This window comes from Anolis carolinensis, chromosome 1 (assembly GCF_035594765.1).
Source record: "Anolis carolinensis isolate JA03-04 chromosome 1, rAnoCar3.1.pri, whole genome shotgun sequence".
Lineage (NCBI taxonomy): Eukaryota > Metazoa > Chordata > Lepidosauria > Squamata > Dactyloidae > Anolis > Anolis carolinensis.
This window is the reverse complement of record NC_085841.1, coordinates 139,695,295-139,707,348: the sequence shown is the minus strand read 5'-3', so window position 1 is coordinate 139,707,348 and position 12,054 is coordinate 139,695,295. Positions and strand designations below refer to the sequence as shown.

Genomic DNA, 12,054 nt, shown 5'->3' with positions numbered 1-12,054 from the left:
AGAATATTATCCAGCTTCTTTCACATAACATTTCTGCAATCAAACAGTTTTATAAAACAGTGATAACACTTGAGGGAATCTTATAATATAGCATATAATAAAATGATAATATGGAAGGCTTCCCCTTCCATATCAGACCACAGTGCAACACTGATGTTGCTGAAATTGCTATTTCCATCTAGTTGGAGACAAAAATGCCTAGTAAGAGACGCCCACAGGCATGCTGAGTCCCATGACTGCTATATCTGAAGCTTCATATCTAACACATATGCACACATAATACTCTTGAAGAGCAGTAATTTATGAGATACCTTCTACTCATATTCCCCAAAAGTGCTAGCTTTGTAAGGTCCCAATTTATTTATTATTTGTCTTATTTATACCCCGCCTTTCTCTACCCCAAGGAGAACTCAAGGCAGGTTATAAACAACACTTATACAGTGCCTTAAGACATAAAGCATAAATATAAAATAGATTTTAAAGATTACAATATACATCATAGCATAACTAAAATACATTTAAATGTTAAGACACGTCATCCAAAAACAAGGTCTAAGGCCGTTCTGTAATCACCTTGCACAATTTCATGTTAAGATTGTTGCATTATGCTATTTTTCAAAGGCCTGCTCCCAAAGCCATGTTTTAACTCCCCTACCTACCACTTCATCACATAACTTAAATTCCACTGAGTTCTACACTTAAAATCTGGTATTCTGTGGGTCCACTACATTCATTTCGGTTAAAGTGCAGCTTTTGAGTCTTTTAAATGTGGAGGGCAGCATTTTTTCCCCAATGTATCAGGAAGAGGTGAGGAAATGGATTTTGCTCAAAACTCTGGATGTTTTGCCAAATTTTGAATGAAGTAGCCCTCGTTGCTCTCAGGTTAGAATCACCCAATTTGTGGGAGGAGAATTGAGGGAAGAGTCAAAATAAACTTGTTTGGGCAATTTCCATTTGCTCCCCAAGCAGGAAGGTTTGGTTGTAAGCTACCTCATAACGCTTCTAAAGGTAAAGGTAAAGGTTTTCCCCTGACGTTAAGTCCAGTCGTGACCGAATCTGGGGGTTGGTGCTCATCTCCATTTCTAAGCCGAAGAGCCGGCGTTGTCCGTAGACACCTCCAAGGTCATGTGGCCGGCATGACTGCATAGAGCGCCGTTACCTTCCCACCAGAGCTGTACCTATTGATCTACTCACATTTGCATGTTTTCGAACTGCTAGGTTGGCAGGAGCTGGGGCTAACAACGGGCGCTCATTCTGCTCCTGGGATTTGAACCTGGCACCTTTTGGTCCACAAGTTCAGCAGCTCAGCGCTTTAACACACTTTGCACTTTGCAAAAAAATAAAATAGCCTTTTAGGGTACCCTTTTCCTTCCTTCCATGATTTGTCTGTGTCCTGTGTTGGGAGGGCCAGTGCTGCTGCCGTTCCAAATGGGATTCCCTCCCATCCCTTTTCTCTCCCTCCCTCTTGGCTGTTGGGAATTGTGGGATTTGGAGTCCAAAACACCAGCTTAGCCTCTGCTGCTGTTCTTCCCAATGGGATTCCCTCTCACCCCTTTTCCCTCGCTCTCCCTCTCGGCTGTTGGGAATTGTGGGAGTTGAAGTACCAAAAAGCACCGAGAGGGATGGTGGACGGGGCCAAATGTCTGCAGTGTGGAAACCTCTTCATTGAAAAATACGCAAGACAACTGAGTGCACTAAATAGTGTGATTGTAAGATAGGGAAAAACTCCTTTTTATTACAGAATGGAGTTTGACTGAACTTTCTTCTTCTGAACACTTCCCAGTATAATCTGATGAAGTCCTTAGTCCATTTTTCTAACTACTTTCTAAAATGCTCCTGCTTCTCTTCCCCCTCCCAATTTCTCCCTTCGTTTGCAGCTTACTTCATTTATTGAAAGCTCGGTTTAAAGTGCAAATGTAGTTTGCATTAATTTAACTCATTTGGAAGGAGAGAAGGGGAAGAATCTTGCCCTTTCCAGTGGGGCCAGGCAACAGCAAATTACTACAGCCTTTTATATCTTGTATGTTCTTCCTCATTAGAAACTTTTCACATCTAGAGCACATTCAGACATTGTCTGGAGACTGGTGACCTGGCTTCTATCTGTGAAATGTTGGAAAGTATGTGTGTACTAGATCTGACTTTCAATTTATCTAACCATCTGATCTTCTCTGAGCCTGCTACCAAAGAGATCTAGCTCGATGTGTAAGAAATTAAGTTTTAAATAATAAATACTGTCTATAAGCAGTAGGCTGTGACTCTCTCTCTCTAGATTACCCCAGAACAAACGATTCTCTTGTTTCAGACTCAGTCAACATATTATCACAGGCAAATGTATTTTTATCTTATGTATGTTGTTATGATTCTGCCTTTGAAAATATTATATTATTCTGCCAATGGTGCCATCTCATGGTGTGAAGGAACATGTACCATATATACTCGAGTATAAGCCGACCCTAATATAAGCCGAGGCACCTAATTTTACCACAAACAAACTGCGGAAACGTACTGACTTGAGTATAAGCTGAGGGTGGAAAATGCAGCCGTTACTGGTAAATTTCAAAATAAAAATAGATCCCAATGAAATTTTGAGGCATCAGTAGGTTAAAGGTTTTTGAATATTTACCGTATTTCAAAGAAAAACAGTAAACTAGCTCTATAAGTGGAAAAGTAGGGTCAAAAAAAAACAATGTGGTATTAACAATAACTTAATAATAATAATAGCAATAATAAAAACTTTGTTTGTACCTTGCCCTATCTCCCCATGGGGACTCAGGCCAGCTTCCAACATAGTGACAGGCAAACATTCAATGCCTACATAAACAATGCAGAACTAGATATAGATCTATATATATACTAATTTCACATATGCATTTTCCCCTGAAATGTTTGCAAATCTTCTGTATATATGTGCATTTTCCTCCTGCAATATTTTCAAGCCCTATATATTTATGTCTATATCTATCTAGAAATCTCTATGTGTGTGCATTTCCCCTAAAATATTTGCAAGACCTATATATCTATATTCATATATATCTATCTAGACATCTCTCTGCATATAGATAATTATATCTGTATAGGATTTGCAAAGACTTTCAAACATGTGAGGCAAAAATGTATATACAAAATAATGTATACACATAGATACAGATATACATAGATACAGATATATCTAGATATCTCTAGATATCTATATGTATATAGGATTTTCAAAGACTTGCAAACATATGAGGGGGACATTCATATATAAAATTAATGTAGATAGACAGATACAAATATAAAGGTACATAGGGATTGCAAAGGCTTGCAGGGGGAAATGCCTATATATCTATAGCAGAGATTAACAAATATTTCAGGGGAAAATGCTTTTATAAGATTAATGGGCATGTGTGTGTGTGTGTGTATGTGTGTGTGTGTGTGTGTGTGTGTGTGTGTGTATTCCTGACTTGCAAGGGCTTTTCCTTTTCAAAACATTCCCTTTTTAAGAGCGAGGGAGGCTTTGGAAAAGTAAACACTGATAAGGGAGAATAAGATGAGAGAGAAATATATCATATATTGCAAGCAAGAGCTTCCAGGCTCCGCTGCCGGCTTGACCTTGACCCGATTATAAGCCGGGGGAGGCATTTTCAGCTCATAAAAAGGGCTGAAAAACTCGGCTTATCTTTGAGTATATACGGTATTTGTTTACTGAGTCCCATTTAGAAAAAATGCTTAAGTGCAATTTAAATCAAACTAGTTCTATGTACTTGGTCCTACCCAAATATCCTAAGGCCCATTCCACACAGCTAAAAAAATCCCATATTATCTGCTTTGAACTGTAATATATGGCAGTGTGGACTCAGATAACCCAGTTCAAAGCAGATATTGTGGATTTTCTCCCTTGATATTCTGGGATATAGGGCTGTGTGGAAGGGCCCTAAGTCAGGGTCAGTCCTGGTTAGTACTTGGAAATGTAGACTACAACAGCAAGGAATAGCCAGTGTTGTAGGCTACATTTCAGAGGAAGCAACTGACAAAACCAACTTTGAGTATTACTTGCCTAAAAAAATCCTAACAAATTCATGGGATTCAATCAAAGCGGCTTGAAGGTGCACATATGCAAAGAGAGGAAAAATCACCTTTTCCTTGAATATTCCTAAATGCTGTATCTGGAGCTAAACCTAAACTGCCATATAATGCATTATACAGAATAGATACAGTCACTGCTACAATTGCTTTTTTACTTCATTTTTCCACAGCCACTTTACACTGTCTATACAGCCCTAAAACTCTCCTGTGGGAATTTACAGATATACCTTATATGTTGGAAATTGTTCCATCAAAGGATGATTTAACATGACTAAAGCAACATTAGTAATGAATAAGCTGTTGTAAAACATACAAAGCCATTTAAAACATCAAACAAAAATCCAGCACATTACACAAGGTCAATTTTAATTATCCAACCCATTATCAAAGGCCTGATAATAAAAATGTATTCACCTAGATGTGGAAAGGTAATAAGTCATTTTTAGTTAACTAATAGAATGCAATTCTTAAAGAAGTTGGATGTTGGACTTCATAACTTTATGTCTTTTCTAATAAATCCTTGTTTTCTAAGCATCCCAACCCATGTCTTGTTTCTGACCAGTTTCTTGCCTCTTCTAATATGGTTCCAAATTGATATTAATTGCTGAATGGTTTTCAGCAAACAATCATAAGCAAATGCCGAAATCAAAAATTCTTCTACCTCTAATACTTTGTCTTCAGATTGTTCCTCCTCCATTTCAACTGGGACATCTTTGGAGACATGAGCTATTAAAATCCCCTGCAGAAAAAGAAGGCAACACTTCAGGCTTTGGATTTGATTGCATTTGCTAAAAGTTACAACGTAAAGAGAGAGTATCTTTAATGATATGGAGGCCTGTTCTATTGGAGTTTTGTAATGTAAACCAAAACAAAGAGCTGTGATCATGAAAGAACAAAAATACAAGCAATACATCCAACAAAAGAGAATTACATGCCCCATACATAGGAAGGAAGGACAAGCATCAGAACAAAAATGGTTAGTGTCACAATCGTACACATGGATTCTAAAGAGAAATGAGGAATTCTACAGACATGAGTGATACAGAATGTAGCCACATGAATAAAGCTTAAATGGGGGGGGGGGGGGTGCATGTAGACCAGTGGTTCTCAACCTGGGGTCCCCAGGTGTTTTGGCCTACAACTCCCAGAGATCCCAGCCAGTTTACCAGCTGTTAGGATTTCTGGGAGTTGAAGGCCAAAACACCTGGGAACCCCAGATTGAGAACCACTGATGTAGACTGTAGAATTATGGTAATGCAGTTAAGTGCCATGGCTCAATGCACCAGCACTCTTCAGCAGAGAAAGCTAGAGACATTGTCAAACTGCAGCTCCATAATTACACAGCATTGAGCATAGCAGCCAAAGTGATGGCAATCTTCATTAATTCTACAGTGTAGATGCACCTTCAATGTAGATGGACGAATGACCCCAGCAGTGGCATTTGGAGAAACAAAGATGTGCATGCTCCTTTTTAGAGGAATGAATAAACACATAATGAAAGAACAAATATTACCAAAATTTGTCACCAGTTCTACTATTCTGGGATTCACCAGCTCTTCTTATCAAGACTGCCATAGTACACTGATACTGACTTACAAACAGATATGAGATTATGACAGGAGAGGACTAGCCAAAATGACTGTTTTGTTCTCTCACAAAAAAAAAAAAGAATGAGTCGGGAGATGTGTAAGTAATGAAATGCACCTCATCATTTTCTTTACATGAAGATGAGCCCTTTCCACCAGCAATGCTAATACCAAGACTCCCCATTTGACTGGACACAGTAATGGTTATCTGGAAGAGAAGTATAATTAGGATTGTATGGCCAGTTACAAGCAAACATACAGCAGATTGCATTTCCATTTGACAGACAACAGCTCAATGAAACTCATGTAGAAGGAGGGATGCACATATTTCACATGATTTAGTTCAAAATGAATGAAGGACACACAGTGTCTGTAATGTAGTAGCTTTTTTAAATTAAGAAAAATGTTGGTCAAATAGAGTACTATACACATAAATGAATTCCAAATACAGATTGGGCTATGAGTCCAATGGCAGAGCTTCAAGGCTCTCAGCTATTATGCTCACCCGAAACCTCCAAATGTTGACCCTCCCACCTGTTCTCCTTCCATTTCCTACGGGACTTGTAGCAACGGTGGCATTCAGAATACTGCTGGATTACACTTCCCAGCATTACTCATCAATGGTGATAAGATGTGATTAGAAAGCAGAAAATATAGGTCTGGAGATTCTCCACCCAGTTATAATATGATCATATTGACATATCAAAGCATATTTGACCAAGTCACAGGATTCCATAAGAGGCAGACATGGCAGTTAAAGTAAAATCATGGTTGCATTGAATGAAAGGCCATGGAAACATCAACTTCTAGAAGATTCTTTTACAGGCAGTGCCCGAATTACAAACATCCAATTTACAAACTACTTATAGTTAACAATGGAATTGAGACAAGAGGAAGTGAGAGAAATCTCCCCCTTGGAAGGGAAATTCACTCCTGGAAGAGTTATCATGGGGAAAAGGTGTCTCCAATGAAGCTTTCTTACCAATCCCTGTTTCCACAACAAGCCACATTTTTCAAAATCTAATTGTCTCAGGGACAGAAAGTAAGGTGAAATCTTCTGAACAGGGGCACAGACAGTAAAACAAACACCACAGGGGTGTTAACCCTTCCCTATGCTATCCAAAGCATGCAGATATAGATATAGATGTTGTATTTAAAAATGTATGTGTTCTGACTTGCATACATAACTTGGAGACTACCTGTATTCATTAGAGCAATGATTCCCAACCTTTTTTTGACCAGATACTACTTTGACTCAGGATCACTTTGACCAGGGACCACTCTCCAACATAGTACCAAAAGAGTTATGAATCAGTTTTTGGTCAAGTTTAGATTTGGTTTAGTTATTTGGGGTGCCGATTCAGCACATTACAATTGGATAGATCACATCAGCTGATGCAGATCATATGCCATCCAGCAGTAGTCGCCATTTACTCACCCATAGAAAACCATATTTAATAATCTAGAGCTGATGTGGTCTACCCAACACATTTTTCTGAATCAGCACCCCAAATAACCCCAGGAACAGGCCTAAAACGAAGACACCAAAATGCCCCTGCTTCCAAGCACCACGTGAGACAGCTCTGCTCAGGGGGAGGGAGGAGGAGAAGCAGCAGTCAGGAGACTTGTTGTCGCGCCTTTCATGGGTAGTTAGCCCCTCCCCTCCCGACATCCCCGTTGCCTCGGCACTATAAGAAGGTTTTGCAAGACCAGTTACTCTCATTGCAACGGTGTAGTAACGGTGAAGCAGCGGACCATATTTTAGTTCTTGGAGACCACTGGTGGTCCACGGACTACAGGTTGGGAACCTCTGGATTAGAGTATTTCAAAAACAACTCATGAAATCACTTGTTGCTTTTACATAATTCCTCCTCTGCCTAAACTCTTGGTTTTTTTTTTAAATGGCATAAGACTTGAAAAAGCACTGTCAAAACATTCTAAAATGCCTTAAAACGCCCTTTTAAAGGAGCTTTGAAAAAATATGTAGAAATCTTTACTTGTTGCACCTGGTTAAATCACCCTGTTTTCACAGTTATAAGATGTGACTTATCATTCCTTTATTGCCAAGAAATGTCTCTTCTTAAGGCAACTATGCAATTTGGTTGCTCAGTCTTTCCAAGATCAAGTAAAGTAATGAATTTATGGAAACAGTTTGTTTGGAGCTTTATAACTTAAGGCACTCCACATCTTTTATTTTTTTTTATCATGTCAGAAGTGACTTGAGAACATACTGCAAGTCGCTTCTGGTGTAAGAGAATTGGCCGCCTACAGAGACATTGCCCAGGGGGTGCCCAGATGTGTGAGCTGGGAGGCTTCTCTCATGTCCCCACAAGCTAGAGCTAACAGACAGGAGCACATCCCATCTTGCAGATTCAAACCAGCAACCTTCAGGTCAGCAACCCAACCTTCAGGTCAGCAGTTCAGCCAGCACAAGGGTTTAACCCATTGTGCCATCGCGGCTCCATATGTTTTAAATGAAAATCACATAATCCCATACTGGGAACTGAGGTCCAAAATATCTGGAGAGCAGAAACTTCTGTACTCCTGGCTCATATATTTCAGCTACTCCTGATTAACAAAGCCAGACTTGTGTTGTCGAAGGCTTTCATGGCCGGGATCACAGGGTTGTTGTATGTTTTCCGGGCTGTATTGCCATGTTCCAGAAGTATTCTCTCCAGATATTTCGCCCACATCTATGGCAGGCATCCTCAGAGGTTGTGAGGTGCCCGGTAAACATACAGCAACCCAAAGCCAGACTTGATCTTATCCAGTTGTAAGAAGTTAAGTGGAAATAGGGTGGGAGGAGAAAGTGAAGGAAAGGGAAGGTTAGGCTTGCCCTCTGCTTTTTTGAGTTATAAGTAATATTGTGCTGCCTACTGCAATTCAAAGCTGGGAATTGCATGGACCTGACCAAAAGCCAGAAGCCGTACATACCCTTTTGCAAATCGGGGCCCTCAATGCCTTGTGTGGGTAATGAGAGCTGTAGTCCAAAATATCTGGAGAGTGTTCAGATGGGAAACTCTCCCATTAAAATAGGAAGTGAAGCCTGCCAAGGATTAATTGCCATCCTCAGGTATTCCAGTCTTTCAGTTCTTTGCCTCTAATCATGACTTGTAAATTATTTAATAACTAAATCCTACCTTACAAACTTGATACATAAGAGTGGACGTGAGTTACGCTTGCTTTTATTAGAATACAATTTTAAAGAGTACAGTGAGGAGGCCAGTACCTATTCATGAATTACCTTCAAAGGTGCCTGGGTTGAGTCTGCAGCTCCAAGGACTTGGTCTTTGCTTTCCTTGGAAAACCTGATGCCCTCCGTTGGGAGGCTATTGGTAGTAGCTGCAGCTGGGACCTGCGGCTTCTTGTTGGCTGCTGGAACATTTTTCCCTTTTGGTGCCACTTTCTGTCTCTCCTGTTGAAGGCCAACTCTAGCGCTTCTTTGGTCCCGGATGTTATCACTGGAATCAAAAAGGCTCCCAGAGAATTTGGATATAGGCTCCTGTTTTGTTGAGCAAACAAGCAAGGAAAAAAACAAAAGAAGAATTAATTGTGAAAAGATAGCAGACATCCTATCATGATGCCTTGGAAGCCAGAAACTGTAATTAAAAAAATACCTAAGTGGTCTGTCGTTGTTTTGAGGATGCTATAAAAATACCAAAGAAGCACCAAGTTGCACTAGCTTCTTCTTGTGTCTGTTTACTTTAAATTGTAAGAAGACTGACTCACAGAAATTGTATATTCTCTAAGTGGCATTTTATTATGGTAATTGTATAATTTATTGACTGATTTGTACATTGATTTTTTGTTATATTCTATATTCACTATGGTTGTAATTGTGTGCCTTCAAGTCACTTTTGACTTTTGGTAAGACTAAGATGAGCTACCATCAGGCCTGTAGCGAGGGGGGGGGGGGGGTTAGGGGTTCAAACCCCCCCCCCCCCCAAATTTCAGGTTATATAAAAAACCCGGTTTACTCCTGAATTTTAACTGGTTAACCAAATCCCCATGCTAAGTCTATGAGACGCAAAACATTAAGAGTCCCTCCAGGCACTATCTCAAGCAGATATTGACAGGTTTGTAGCGGGGAGCGGGGTGCTAGGGGTTCAACCCCCCCCTTCCCAAAAAAAAATTTCTGGCTACGGCCCTGGCTACCATGGGGTGTTCCTGGAAGAATTTATTCAGGGGAGGTTGCTTTTGCCTTCCTCTAAGGCTGAGAGAGTGTGACTTTGCTCAAGGTCACCGGATGGGTTTCCATGGCTGAGCAGGAATTTGAACCTAACATCCAGCACTCAGACCACTATACCACACTGGCTCTCAAGATTATGAAGGGTAAGTTAAATTGCCTATCAGTGAGTAGCAACAAACAGTATATCAACACTGAATAATAACAACATGCTACCATAAATAATCATGTATAAATCAACCACAGCTATAATGAAAAGTTTTGGGGGCAAAAATATGGATTTTGAGACATCTAAGGTCATATGGAGAACAGAAAGCATCAGTGCCTGGCCATCATTTCCTTACCCAGGCACCACACTGGAGGGAGTAGAAAGGGTCATGTTTCTTTTACACTACATGTGAAAAAGATCTTGGAGTTTTAGGCCCCTTCTACACTGCCATATAATCCAGATTATCTGCTTTGAACTGAATTATATGAGTCTACACTGCCATATAATCCAGTTCAAAGCAGATAATTTGGATTTTATATGGCAGTGTAGATGGAGTCTTAGTGGAAAACAAGTTGAACATGAGCCAACAATGTGATGCAGCAGCTAACAAGCCAATGGGATTTTATACTGCATCAAAAGGAGTATAGTATCTCAGTGGTTCTGAAACTGGGGTCCCCAGAAGTTTTTGGCCCTCAACTCCCAGAAATCCTAACAGCTGATAAACTTGCTGGAATTTCCGGGTGTTGTAGGCCAAAAACATCTGGGGACCCCAGGTAGAGAACCACTGGTATACACAGAGAGAAATAACTGTGCCTCTCTATTCTTCTTTGGTCAGACCTCACCTGGAATAACACTGTGTCTAATTCTGGGCACCAGAGTATAAAAGCAATATTGACAAGTTAAAACGTGACCAAAGGAGGGCAACTAAAATAATCAAAGGTCTGGAAACCGTGCCTTTAAAAAGCTTGGTATGTTTAGCCTACAAAAGAGACGTTTGAGAGGATACATGATTGCTATGTTTAAATATTTGAAAGGAAATCATAAGGAAGGGGGAGCAGATTTATTTTCTGCTGCCCTGGAGCCGAGGACTTGGAGTAATGGGTTCAAAGTACAGGAAGGGTGATTCCACTTGAACATTACGAAGATCCTCCTGACTGTAAGGGCTGTTCGACAGTGGAATTCTCTGCCTGGAGTGTGGTGGAAACTCCTTCCTTAGAGGCTTTTAAACAGAGGCTGGATGTCCATCTCTTGGGGGCACCTTAATTGTGTTTTTCCTCCATGGCAGGGGGTTGGACTGGATGGACCATGTGGTCTCTTCCAACTCTATCATTCTGCGATTCTTTCAGGTTCTTCTGAGATGGTCTAAGTTTTTGCCTTTTGCTACTGTACTCCAAAAAGAAGTGGTTCCTTTTTTATACGAATTATGGTACAGTATTCACATGGACTCATGGATAAGTCAACCCAGTTTTTTCTCATTGATTGTTTTACTAAAATTTCTAGACTTAAACATGAGTAAATAGAGTAAGCCATTTCACCCTTAAAATGATCCTGGCATAATTCCACTTTAGAAACATTTTATGGAACCCTGGGATTAGCAGTTTGGGGGAAAGTATGTATTAGCCTCAGCCAAAAAGTTCTTGACTCATCAAGCTAGTACAAAGGCAAAGTTCCACAGAGTGCAGTAAAAGTGGAATTATAAAGATCTAATTTACGTATTTCCCAAATTCAAAATTTGCACACAGAAACTGAATTTGGGACTTACATCCTCATCAGGATCCTCCAGTTCCTCAGCTTCTTGTTCAGGACTGATTCGCCCTTCCTTCCATTTTTCCTTTGCTGAGCTAAACTTGTACAGGCTGCTCCCTTGGGTGCTCTCCTTTCCTTTCAAAGAACCCCAGCGGGGGCCCTGGGAATTCCAGTTATGGCCGCCATGCAGTTTAGGAGACTTGGGAAGCAACTTGACTGTTTCCTGCAACGTAAACAAAAAGCAGAAGGTTTCGGCACACAGACATCACAAAAATCAAGGCCAGGCCCATAGACATGGACAAGAGCAGTGGGCTTTCCATTCAGGTTGCTTGGAGGCTCAGCCAGACTTGAATTTGTCACACTTTTTTGTGAACTGCTTTGGGAAAAAGGAACATATCAGTGAAACAAATAAATAAATAAAACCACTGAGAAGTCAGCCAATCCCGTTATGGCCACCAAATGGGGCCGCTCTCAAAAAATAG

At 40.3% G+C, this 12,054-nt stretch overlaps 1 protein-coding gene and 1 long non-coding RNA gene across 5 annotated transcripts in view; one reads left to right on the top strand and one right to left on the bottom strand.

Moving 5' to 3' along the window:
• Positions 1–12,054, bottom strand: part of lrrc1 (leucine rich repeat containing 1) — a 118,732-nt gene that overhangs the window by 2,572 nt on the left and 104,106 nt on the right. For 2 of the 3 annotated variants that reach the window (XM_062983095.1, XM_062983097.1), the window contains exons 14-17: positions 11,589–11,795; positions 8,896–9,153; positions 5,770–5,859; positions 4,727–4,804 (exon numbers count right to left, since the gene is read on the bottom strand). In XM_062983095.1, coding sequence (XP_062839165.1) covers positions 4,727–4,804; positions 5,770–5,859; positions 8,896–9,153; positions 11,589–11,795 — 633 coding nt within the window. The remainder of the gene's footprint in view (positions 1–4,726; positions 4,805–5,769; positions 5,860–8,895; positions 9,154–11,588; positions 11,796–12,054) is intronic. The other variant, XM_062983098.1, reaches the window with a different exon arrangement.
• The window catches only part of LOC103280277 (probable RNA-directed DNA polymerase from transposon BS), a 115,200-nt gene that overhangs the window by 88,604 nt on the left and 14,542 nt on the right, over positions 1–12,054 (top strand). The window lies entirely within an intron of this gene.